At 42.7% G+C, this 13,510-nt stretch overlaps 1 protein-coding gene across 1 annotated transcript; it reads right to left on the reverse strand.

Moving 5' to 3' along the window:
• Window positions 1-1,899: 1,899 nt before the first annotated feature.
• LOC124132572 lies at window positions 1,900-6,669 on the reverse strand. Its single transcript, XM_048392528.1, has 2 exons — window positions 6,454-6,669; window positions 1,900-4,750 (listed from the first exon to the last, which is right to left on the reverse strand). The coding sequence occupies exon 2, from the start codon at window positions 4,605-4,607 to the stop codon at window positions 2,433-2,435; it is 2,175 nt and encodes a 724-aa protein (XP_048248485.1). The 5' UTR covers window positions 4,608-4,750; window positions 6,454-6,669; the 3' UTR covers window positions 1,900-2,432.
• Between the last annotated feature and the right edge of the window lie 6,841 nt (window positions 6,670-13,510).

Consider the following 13,510-nt stretch of genomic DNA (forward strand, 5'->3'; position numbering starts at 1 on the left):
GCTCTTCCTGGCAAGTTTGTTGAGTTTGTGATTCCACCCTATGTCTTTAAGATTATTATCATCATTATCATGTGCGTTATTTTCTTACCTGCAAAGCCGCTTGAAGAATGCCGTTTTCAGTGATCACCGACGCTCTGCAGGCAGCAACAACGCAGTTCCAATACTTCTTCTCACGGACCGTTTTCTTACAACGAAACTTGAATCCCTCATAAAACAAGTGCTGACCACCTCGCACGGTATCAACCATGGTCACTCGAACTTGTGCATTAGCCATTTTGGACATAGATAAATAAGTTGCACTCTTTATATATACCATCAAATACATACTGTATGTATTCTTAAGAAACGACTCTTCTCTAAACCCACCGGTACCATAACCCATATCAACTAAGAAACTAATTGTTTGTTCAATTAAGAAACTGATCATCATACATACATACATACATACATACATACATACATACATACATACATACATACATACATACATATACAGTCAGGTCTCGTTAATCCGACAATCGGCGTTATCCAACAATATTTATATATGTGTGCTTCTAGGATCTGTTTCTGTTTGTGTGTATACATGTATATGCCTGAGCGAACCGTATTGTGCAGACGGGATATGATGGTATGTGTTGTGTATAGTTTCTTTTATCTCTCGTCATTTTCCAGAGGGTCATTTTCAGTTTGCATTTCACACCATATCTCTTTTCATATTACACACTTGTCTTCCTTATTCCTCACAAGGCCAGTCAAGCCGCAAAAGCGATATTTGCACGGGTCCTTATTAAAGACTCTAACGGACGCAAAATACGACAAACATGAATATGTTACATATATGCATGTAATTATACTCAATACCGTATTCGACGTAATAAGCGCCCCTCTGTAATAACCACCCACGGCGATATTTGCTGATATATTGGCTAGTGAACTATCCCAATTAGCACCCCTTCCGATTGATCAGGGTACACAAGACTTATTTCTTTGCGTATAATATAATGTGTTATATGCACCCTTAGCTATGAGTAATTGATATCTGGAAAAATATATCTATCGTACATAAACATTTCAGGCTTTCACCATAAATAACATATGTTATATTTGGGATAACACTTTCTTAGTAAAGTACAGATTCTAGTACTTTTTGGGGGTTGAGTCCCGTACGGGATTCGAACCCACACCTGCCAGGGTGAGGCACCTAATCGCCAGCACACAAAGCGAAGAAACATTTTCATCTTTAACCCCATTTTACAACCTTGTGCAAGTGTACGTTCCACTTCAATTCGAGAAATGATACAACTAACTCTCACATTTCTTAACCAGTTTTACCTCCAACCTATGCTGGTGCTAACCTAATAGACACTACTACTACCGTATTCGACGTAATAAGCGCCCTGCTCTAATAAGCGCCCACAGCGACATTTGCTAATATATTGGCTGGTGAACAATCCCAATTAGCATCCCTTCCGATTGATCAATGTACACAAGACTTACTCATTCGCGTATAATACGCACTCGTGTGTTATATGCACCCTTAGTTATGGGCTAATAAATTCTGGATTATATATATTATATCTGTCGTACATAAATACTTCAGTCTGTAAAAAACACGAAATTTATCTTTCAACTCTGTTTTTTACACCAAAATAATATTCTAATAAGAGCCCCCTATTTCCAATTTCCTGGGCGCTTATTATGTCGAATACGGTAATTCAGACCAAACCTGTGGCTGTCACTGACTTCAGTTGACTTTCTGTTGAAAAGGTTTTGGAAATAAACGCATTTCCCGAATCAGCCGTGTTTGAGAAAAAAAATGTAACGAGGCTTAAAATAGATTAAATTCTTCATTTGCAAAATGTTTTGTTCAGGTTATAACCTTTGTGTATGTGCCTACCTATGACATCACATCACTGTCATAGCGGGTAACCGAGCGTGATGACACATACACAGTGTCACGATGAATCGTTATCATAACATTCCCCAAGGCCAGCCCCACGACGTGTATAACGTGATAACTAATTCCCGAGGAATCAGTTTCAGATTACTTGAAGTAGACGAGTTGTAAAATGAGATATTGAACCTGCTTACAAATGACGTTGTACTAAACAGGTTTGTAACTGAACCACGTATGACAAGGCGTAACAAAGGTACACCTGAATCACCAATACATCCATAGAAATGATTAAGTTGAGTTTTTCAAAACGGTTAGTCGTGGAAACTCAAAACGAGATTTGACATGTTAAGTACAAAGTAACACAGTTTCTTTACAGACTCTAAAATATTCCTATTCATTAAAACAGTTCATTTGAAGTGAAAGGAACAAAGTTGTCACGATCACGAATCCTCTTTCAGCAGTCCTTCACGACTTTTTGCCTTAGTTTTGACGCCCATTTCTTGAATATAGTCTCTTAAATTGGGAACAGTTATGCTCACGGATCAGCAGGTTGAACCGCTTGACTGTTTATTTCATCCAGTTTTGCTCGCTTTGCGCTTCGAACTTCACGTATCTCCTCATTCCAGTATTTAGGTCTGCGCTTGGTGTATTGTCGCTTGTCTCTTTTGGACTTGGAACTTTCTTCCATGCGTTTGCAGATCTGTAGGGCCTCCACGGTGGGGTCCCACTTGTTAGATTTCCGCTGATGTATTTTCTTGACAACATCATTGTGCTTCTCAAATGCTTGGCAGCTGAATTTTCTCAATGTACCAAATTTTCGTAGCATAAACGGTACGTGGTACACCATGCAATGAACATAAGGGGTTACGTTCTTTTCAGTGTATCCTGATAAGTGAGGGCCAAGTGACAAGAACGTTTCTACCCAAGTTTGTGATAACTTGAAGACTTCTTCTGCTCTCATGGGCTCAGAGGCGGTAATGGTGCTGTAGATATCGTCTAACAGCTTCCACAAGCTTAGGACTTTCTCCTCAGTGTTTGATTGAAGCTTCCCTTTCAATGCTTGTGGAAGTTTAGACAGAAGTTTTCTTTTTTCCAGCCCATTCAAACTTGTCCATTTCAGTTTCTTTGTTTCCTTTTCCTCCCAATAAGAAAATGGCACCCCACAGGATTTGATAGCCTTTACAAGTTCACCCATATGTTTAGGGTTCTCCTTCACTGCTGCACGCTCTTTATCTCGAGTCATTGCATCATTTATCAGGTTCTTCTCCAAGACGTCCGTAATCCGGAGCAGGAGATGCAGCTCATCCAGAATAAAGTCCTCCATCTCTATTTTCAGGAAAGGAGTATGATGGACCCCATACTCGCGTTTTACAGCATGTTCTGTTACTCTTTGCCAGTTCCTCATCATGTTGTCGCTGTTGAAGTAGTCCAATGGGTGTGTCATGTTGTGCCTGTCATCCCTATGCACTAAGCACCAAGGACAGGAATGATTGCAAGAGACTCCCCCAAGCCCCATCATTGTGAGGATCATCTTCATGTCAGCACAGAACACAATATTAACTGCTATCTCCTTGTCATCAATATGAACTCGCCCTGCTTCAATGACTGAGTTAATTTCTTCGCATAGAGGCTGTAATGAAGTTTTGAGTTTGAAATAATCTTCTCTGCAGTTTAAGATAGCCAGAGTTATGACGTTATCAGCACTGTGATTATCCGTGTACGTTGCGTCTACCAACCGAAAGGCAAATATTACGTAGTTCGATATGCGACTTACATGGGTTCCATCACTGCTTAATTGAACCATGACTTCCTTCAGATTTGGGTTTTCAAGTATTTTTTCCTTCAACCTTTTATCTAGTTCCTGTCTGAAGCTAACCATCGCTCCATTAACTTCTCCTGGCACTCGACTGATGGCGAGAGTGGCAGTCATTTCTCGACGGGTATTTATCACGGAATGAGTGCGTGGTAGATTTGGATATAACTGTGTAATTTCATGATAGGCAGCCTCGCTTACACAAAACCTGTCCATGACACCGACGAGAGAGCGGAGGCTATCACACGTAGACCCCGACGATTTATCACCTTTATTTTCAAAGTTGATTTGAACCTCTTGTCCACAGGACGAAGTACTGATGATGGCTTTGGGGACCAGTTGATACTGGGTGAGAAAAGACAGACTCTTCTTGGATTGTTGCTTGATAAGTGTCCGTCGTCGATGCTGTTGGCGCTTGTTCAAATCGTCATAATTCTCCTGTTTCTTAGGAATACTTGCATCAGGTTGACACCTAACTATTTCTAAGGATGCAACCTTATCCCAGTCAAAATAAGACAAAGGCTCATTCGGATCAACATTTTTGTTCACCAATTCATTTGTGAACAAGGCCAAAGAGAACGTTTGAGTTTTAAGAGTGTGCTTGTTGCTATCTTTAGTTTCATATCTTTTGCAAACGTCTAAACATTGACAAAGAAGAGTTTGCTCAATTCTTTCACTCTGCTGTAGCCTTGTCTTTGTGAGCTGTGTATTGAGCAGGTCGATCATGGAGCAAGTTTCATTTATCTCCTTGCTGATTCGGAGGTTGACCATAAAGGGGTAGGACATTTCGAGGGACACTGTTCCTACCCCTCCTCCATTGTTTTTCTTTTTACTGGGGCGTGGTCCTGAGGCTTGACTTTTTGGAATTATATTTCCTAGATCTGTACTGTTGGACATCTGTAAGGGATAGGAACCTGCGTTTTAATGAGTCAGCGTGTTAAGACAACGTAACTTGCGTGGTGTTTCTGACGATAGTACTTGCGTCAGTTCGACTACACGCACAGAATGTTACACTTCCGAATGGCTGTCATAAACTGAAACTGAAACAGAGAAAGTACCATTGAGACTTTAATATAGCGTGAGAGTCATGTGTGGTGAGGTTAAATGGGGTTTAACGTCGCGTCCAAGATTATTGCACTTATATAGCGACGTGAAAGCACGTGTGTGTGTGCAGCGGGTTGTAGAAAAAACAAAGCCCGATGCTCTTTGACACGTGTGTGTGTGTGTGTGTGGGGGGGGGGGGGGGGGGGGGGGGGGGGGGAAGGGGTGCTTGAACGAGTCCGGACTGATGCCGAATATATAGCGCCAGCCCACTGAGATACAATGCCGCAGTTTAACACGAATACCCGAATCACATACAGTATACTCCGTGCCGACAAGTTCTTGTTTAGACCCAGACAAGGTAACAAACAAGTACCAACTTTTAACGTCTTTTGGTACGACGCGGCCTGGGACCGAACCCCAGACCAACCGCTCTCGGGGCGGATTGTCTACCATTAGACCACGGAGGCAGAGTCATGTAAATAAGAAAATATTTATGTCGTTTTTTTGGCAAATGGTTTTGTGTATGCGGGTTGTAGAAAAAACAAAGCGCGATGCTCTTTGACATGATGCCATAGTGAGTGAGTGAGTGAGTTGGGTTTAACGCCGCGTTTAACATTATTCCAGTTATATCACGGCGTGTCAGCTTAATGTGGGAGGAAAGCCCACAATCAAACCAACAATCATAGGTTTCTGGCGTGCCCAGGGGACGCAACTCTGCACAACGAATCGCGGCGCAAAAAACGACTGGGCCACCAGAAATGACGCCGACAGATGTTTTAAGAAATCAGCTACACACACACCACAGGATAAATGTAGTCCTGTTTTATTGTATCGTAGATTTGTTGTTCTTTCGACCTTAAGTTAGTGGTCATGGATGATCTGCTTGCATAAAACACCACGATGTGGCGACTTGTGACTCTTATCTGTGCAAATATACGCTGCCTGCCTTACACAGGCACCCAACCCTGCTTCACAAGCCGACAACCAACACTCTACAGTGAGACCCCTTTAATCCGGACCGTGGCTGGTTACAAAAGTTTGGATTAACGAGTGCGTGAGTTTGGTTAAACACAGCTGTCTGCAGTATTTATCAAAGCGTGTCAGATTCATGCAGGTCTCAGACGTTTACCAGTTTGGAGAAACACTTTGGTGTTATGAAACCTAAAGCCTAAAACCTAAAACCGAAATCTTGGCTTCCAACCAGCGACCATAGGTTTCTGGCCCGCTCAGCGAAATGTGGCGCCTCGGACGAGCAGGTCACACGATTTCCCCTCGGATCAACGAACGATTCAAAGGCATAGGGTAATATGGTACATGCGGCAGATGACCACAACTGTCATTGACAACCATAGTCGTCTAAGGCGCCGCGATTCGCTGTAGAGAGTTGCATCCCTTGGGCACGACAGAAACCTATGATTGTGGGTTCGAATCCCGGTTCGCCCCGATTATGTTTCGAGGTTTATCAGCACCATGTCAGCTCGTAGGTTACACCGAAGTGGTAAACGCCTGAGACCTACATCACTCCTCCCCCATTCAGCTGACACGTCGCGATATAACTGTAATACTGTTAAAAGCGGCGTTAAACTCAACTCACTCACTGACAATCATAGGCCTGGCAAAAATGTATTTTCCTCTGAGTGCATATATAGAGTTACTGGTAACAACATCTCTAGTGATGGTTAAAATAAGACACACTCACGTTTACAGTTCCTTGGGTCATGAGAACACAGGTGAATTCCAAACAGGTTCCTCGAACGCTGTTGTAAATTGATACCAGATTACTTACGCAGTACTTGAAGTATGACGTTTGTTTCCTTATCAACCTATAAACGTGTGCATAATAATACCATAAAACAGGATCAAACATGTCCATTAACTTTCTATTGCCTTTTAAAATTAATCGGCACAGATATATGTAAAGGTTTCAGTAGCATGGCGCTGCTTAATCAGGAGTAACACACGTAGCGTGAAACTTTTGAATCCAATGCGCTAGTTACTATACACCGACCGTACTGCTCAATCAAAGTATTGAAATGTAGGATGCGTTGCATGAATTGAATGATTGGAACTATATCAATGAGGATATAAAATGTCACGTGGTATAACTATGTAATCGCAACAATTTATTGAGTTCCAGGAACATGATTGTTCATTTGTACATTTGGCGTTGAACTTTATCCGTGGACCGTAGGCGGATAAAATTAATTATTCTCGTTTGATAATAGAACGAATATCTATACATATATTTGCGGATTGATAAGATAGAGAGGTTTGTAAGATGTATGTACAATCAAACACCGTATTCATTCTATATTCCCCATCATCGGTTGTGTCGCACCTCGGATAACACGTATTTATGTAGGTCCCTTCAACTTACATATATACATCGACAGACGGGGAGATTGGCATTGGACAATAACCCATTGCAATGAAACTCACTCATTGTCCGACAAATTTATGTAAATGCACGTGGTCGATATACTGGGTGTATCGGAGGTGACGGTTCACGAGGTCATCTTTGAGGGGCTATGCTGTCCACATCCTGGAGGTCGGAGAGATGTCGGTTCACGAGGTCATCTTTGAGGGGCCACGCGGTCGACATACTGGAGGTCGGAGAGATGTCGGTTCACGAGGTCATCTTTGAGGGGCCACGCGGTCGACATCCTGGAGGTCGGAGAGATGTCGATGAACGAGGTCATCTTTAAGGGGCCACGCGGTCGACATACTGGAGGTCGGAGAGATGTCGATGAACGAGGTCATCTTTGAGGGGCCACACGGTCGACATTCTGGAGGTATTTGGGTTGGATGTGGAGATCTGGGTGGTGTCAGACCATGAAGTCATCAATGAGGGTCCACGTGGTCGACACACATACTGGAGGTCTGAGAGGTGTAGGTAAACGAGGTCATCTTTATGGAGCCACGTGGTCGACATATTGGAGGTCGGGGAGGTGTTGGTTTACGAGGTCCTTTTTTTTTGGGGGGGGGGGGGGGGGGGGGGGGGGGCACGTGGTCGACATACTGAGTTCTGAGAGGTGTCAGTTCGCGAGGTCATCTTTGTGGTCGACATATTGGAGGTCGAGGAGGTGTTGGTATACGAGGTCATTTTTGGTCTACGTGTTCGACAGACTGGAGGTCGGGGAGGTGTTGGTTGACGAGGTCATCCTTGTGGAGCCAAGCGCTCGACATATTGGAGGTATTGGAGGTCGCACGGTTTAAGGGGCCTGTGGTTGCCGAACAAGAGTTCATGGAGGTCATGTCGTCGCATCAGGCTGCAACTGAGAATTATGCCACTTTGATACTATCAGTATGTCATTTTTATTAATTAATTAATTATTTTATCAATGGGTGTAATCACAGATACCCATGTGTGGGAGCTGGAATATAAACAACTAACAAACAAAACTAAGATTGTTATTCATTCTACATGACATTGATTCTGATTGGTTAAAAAGAGGTTTCCTTTTGCTACAGAAACCCCTTTCAAATATACTAAGCAACTTCACGCACAAAAAACGTGCGTATTAATACATCGATAGCTGACAAATCGATTCATTAAAAAATGTCTGCCGATCGATCACCCCCATATGAACTGTAAAACTATCTATATTTCCTCTATTACACGCCAGGTTCTTAATGCACGCCAGGTCTCTAATACACGCCGAGTCAAGGGCTCTCGGGAAAATTAATAGACGGCCTCGCGTCTAATGGAGGAAATACGGTTTGATATCGATGTTTTTGGCGTCCTAGCTAGGCCGCGACCCTGACTGCCACGGTGTTACATTACAAGATTTAACGAAGGCATTTCTTTTCCATACAAATAAAATGTTTATGAAACTGGAAGGGGCATTCTATGGCGACCAGAATCGGAACAGTCTATTTCCTCATTGAAACAACCGGTTAGGGAAAAGTTAATCATATTTCCTGGTATTCGTTTGCATTTTCGTTTTACTGATTCGTAGAACTACGTTCAAGTTAATTGTTATACCTAAAATAGACTTTGTTTAATCGGACTCCACTTCCGTGTAATATGTTCACGTGATAGATAGTAATGGACAAGACAGTGTAGGAAGTATATATTTGTGCACAATACACTTTTCAGAACATTAATAGAATATTAAAAAATACTATTAAGTAAACCTGACTAAATTTCTTTTCCTAGTACTTTTCTCGGATACAACGTTTTAACATTCCTCCGAGTTATGCCAAGATAACCGAATGGTCGGTTATTAAACACGGTGGCACGGGTGGCCCAGTCGTCTCAGGCGCCGCAATTCGCTGTGCATAGTTGCGTCCCTTGGGCACGCCAGAAACCTATGATTATGGGTTCGAATCCCGGTTCGCCCCGATTATGTTTCTAGGTTTGTCAGCACCATACCCGTGCTCGTGGGTTACACCGAAGTGGTAAACGTCTGAGACCTGCATCACTTCGGGCTTTCCTCTCACATTAAGCTGACACGCCGTGATGTAACTGGAATATTGTTAAAAACGGCGTTAAACCCAACTCACTCACTCACTTATTAAACACACTGCATCACACTTCGTACACTTTGATACCTGCAATGCAATACGTGCACTGGTACATGCAAAATTACATACTGAGACAGTGAGTGAGTGAGTTGTAACAAGTCCCAAGCACGAGAATCTGATGGCACACAAGTTCAGTAGCGTGTATGGCCATGTGCGTTGACAACTGCCACACAACGCCTCCGCATGGACCTTGTGATGCTTGTGAACACATGATTGGGAAGACGACGCCATTGTTGCTGCAAAATGGTGCCAAGATCTTGCAAATTATGTGGTTGGTTCTGGAGGGTGCGCAGACTTCTGGCAAGAGTATCCCAGACGTGTTCGATGGGATTGAGGTCGGGGGACTTTGACGGCCAGTCTATGACGTTGACTCCCGCATTCTGAAGGAAATTCCTTGTCACAATTGCTGTGTGGGGTCTGGCAATGCCGTGTTGGAAGATCAAACCGGGTCCATGTGCTGCCATAAAAGGCAGAAGTTCTGGTCGCGGTAAGCAGCAGCGTTGAGGTTGCCACGGATGACAAAAGCCTGGAACGTGCATTGCCACAGAAAGCACCCAACACCATGACACTTCCGCCTCGAAATCTGTCAACTTCCTGTACACAACACTGGGCGTAACGTTCATGACGGCGCCTCCACACCCTCGCCCTACCATCAGCAAATCGAAGTTAATTCGGGATTCACTGAAGACGACTTGATTCCAATTCCTCTGAGTCCATCGTAAGTGTCGCTGTGCCCACAATTGAGTCAGAATCGGCCCGCAGTATGGCCGTCGTGCTTGAAGGTGAGCAGTTCTCAGACGGTTTCGAACAGTTTGCGCACTCAGTCTACCCTTAAACAGTTAATTTCTGGTTAATGTAGCCGTCAAAAATCGGTTGCGGAGGTGACGTAAGCCAATCTGACGATCCTCTGCATGTGACGTCACACGTGGTCGACCTGGCCGAGGGCGATCAGCGGTGGTACCCGTTTGCTGTAGACGCGTCTGTAAATCATAAACAGTCCGTCGACTACAACCCATCGTCCTTGCGACTTCAACTACAGACGTTCCCGACTTTTCTTTTCTTGTGTTTTTCTTTTTTTGTTAATGACTGCTAACAAATATGGCTGAAAACACGTGCGGTATTATGGCCACGTGACCAGTTGCACGTGAAAAAACACTGTTGCCATTATAGTGCTGTGCACATGATTTTGATCGATTCATTTGCACAAAAACAGGTGTTATCTGAAGACAATGCGTGGCCATTACTGTTTAAATACACAATAAGGGCCCACAATGAGAACTGGTAAAAAATGTTAAAATTTTAGGATTGTGAAGTTTTTAATTTGGTTCAGTATATTACTGATGAAACAAACACAAACCTGCTGACAATACAGTGGATACAACAGGAAAGTCATATATTCCGAGACTGGTCTAGCTATGCAGTGTGCGTGATAAGGGCCAGACATCATATTATCTGACTTTGATAGTATCTCTACATTTTGCCTTGGAGTATGATAGTAATGAAATTAGATGGGGATTTTTATCTGATTTTGTTCCCTGTTTCTGATTTCTGAGAAGGGCAATGACAATACGTTATCATGTCGATACCTTCCATTTTAATAAAGCGAACGGAATGAAAACTGCTTTCTTGCTCCTATATAGGTTTGCGATACAGGTGTAGCACAAGGTTCGTCTTTGTTGTTTAACGCCGCAGAGATAGCACAGCTATGGGCAAGATAACCTTGTGATTGACATCATGCAGTTGACGAAGCTCGACATCTGATCAATAAGTCGCCTCTGACAACAAGCATGGGTTGCTTGAATCTATGTTCTTATCCGTAATACCCACTTGTCGAGTCATAATAGTCAAATTATTAAAATAAACTTTACGATTTGTATGATAGCTATTGAGATCAAATAAAATGTCTTTGTAACACAAACATAAAATAACGAAAGTTTCATTAGAACTTGAGTGTGGGTTATGGAACGCGCACTGTATGCAAATGTCTACATTCAATTTCATTTTCACGTGACTGGAGTTTTGATTTTCTGTAATACTCGACAGTTACTACTCTTCAATGTTGAACAGGACATTGCATGTTCTTGTAAACTGTACTCGGCATTCTCGACTCGTTCAAAATAAATAAGCATCTTGCAATTGTCCACACTTGATTATATTACTTAGTAAACCTAATCAATAAACCCCGGCTCTTCTTTATTCTGTATGACAAATTGTTTATGATAAGGCTGAATACATACTTTACTATGGCGACCAAATATAAAATCCTGAACTGGCACAGACCAGACGCTTTTAAGATCAATACAACTGGTCGTGGACCGGTGATAACTAAAGTTGCATGTTACTCTGTCCAGCATAATAGCGTTTTCAGGTTGATGGGGTACGGGTATGTCTATTTGTGTAACGTTGCACACAGACGTCGGGCTCAGGGAGAGTACGTTTACCCCCATACATTACACGTGACCTCTCGGTGTACTAGTGGTAGCTCAATGTTTGGACTACATACATTTGATGATAATGACAATAAATAAAAAATAGTTATTCCATGGCATTTGATTGGCTGACCAAGAAAATGTTGTTGTTTTTTCGTCTATGTTTCTATAAACAGACAAACAATTAGGCCGCGCCCATTTGCGGCCTGGCTGGGCGATGCTTTGGTTGTATCATTAATATTGCGCTGAACAAGATGAATGATTAATATAAATAAGCAGTCTTTAAGTTATTTAAGTGATTCAAGTGTAAAGGGATATAATCACTGTCTCATTAAGAGACGCTGTAATATTATTCTGTTAATTAATATGAGTGAGTGAGTTGGGTTTAACGCCGCTTTGAAAAGTATACGAGTTACATCACGGCGTGTGAGATTAATGTGGGTGGAAAGTTCGAAATGATGCAGGTCTCAGGCGTTTCCCACTTCGGTTAAACTCAAGAGCACGGGTATGGTGCTGACAAACATAGAAGCATAATCGTTGCGAACACGGTTGCAATCTTGTGGGCGGTGGGGTCTAAGGTGCTGATTTTACATCTACAGTATTTTCACTTTGGCGACACCAACTATCATGCTGTCATAGTTGAATCAAGATTAAAAAATCCCTAAAAGAAAGTGGAGCACACATCAAAGGGCTTCTAAATGTGCCTTGTTTGGACTTACGTGAGTACTTGTTAATCAACACTATTGCTGGAATCTTTCTGCATACGCAATTAAGTTTCCAAGAAAATGTCAAAAGTGCAGTGAGACTGGAAGAAAATAGGGTGCATGAACGTCAAACGTCGTACAACATTACACATGCTACACATCAAACTTCATGATGATACTTTGACATGGCTCGTTCATTCGAGCAAATGACATTGAATGTGAAAATGGCCGCCGGTAAGGCCATGTTTAAAATCGGGTCGAATAATGGCAGCACTGTTAGAGATACGATACCTGAGATCATTAAACGTTCAGATTGATAGGCCTAGTAGTTTCAGAGGAGATGTCGAATAACGAGAAGAAAGAAGTTTCATTCAGGTGAGCTACTAATTAAGAAAAACTTATGAAACTTCACTGAATGCATCCTATTGTTAAGATGACGTAAGGCAATCAACTGAAGGCTCAACAATGAAGTGTTGTGATTCCATATGGCTTCAGGGGGCACGGGTGGCTTTTCGCATCGTACGGGGGTGGGGAGGGGGTTGGGATCGAACCAGGGTCTTCGGCATGACGATCGCCAGTGAACACTGTGACCACGGTGCCATACTAGTAACTGAATCAGTAGCAGGCAAACCCGTGGTTGAAAGTTGGAGCAACGATGCACGACGATGGAGTGCCATCAAACACCATCAGCCACAATACAAAGACACAATTAGCATTTAGTTTGTACAGTTAAACACCGTTCAGTCGAACGTACGCTTTTCCATGCGTATTCGTACGTTATTCATTATTTTCGGTTGTGTCAAACCTCGGATAACTTGAAGTGTTTACGTAGGTCCCTTCTAACTTTTGGACGTCCAATCAAAGATCCCACTTCAATCGAGCAGTGGGCAACTCATCTGCTAGAACTAGTGAAACCACGTGCCCTGAGTAAACTTGACTTTACCATCGATTACCATGTACCTGAACAACAGGAAAACTTTGGAGAGATCGGTGGTTTATGGAAGAGTAAGACAAGAGTAAGGCTTCCTTTGCAGTCATTCTTATTATCATTAAAAGCAGGTTCCCAAGCCTTTGTGCTAAATGTCAGACCGGGAGG

This window comes from Haliotis rufescens, unplaced genomic scaffold (assembly GCF_023055435.1).
Source record: "Haliotis rufescens isolate VD_foot unplaced genomic scaffold, xgHalRufe1.0.p SCAF_11, whole genome shotgun sequence".
NCBI classification, from domain to species: Eukaryota; Metazoa; Mollusca; class Gastropoda; order Lepetellida; family Haliotidae; genus Haliotis; species Haliotis rufescens.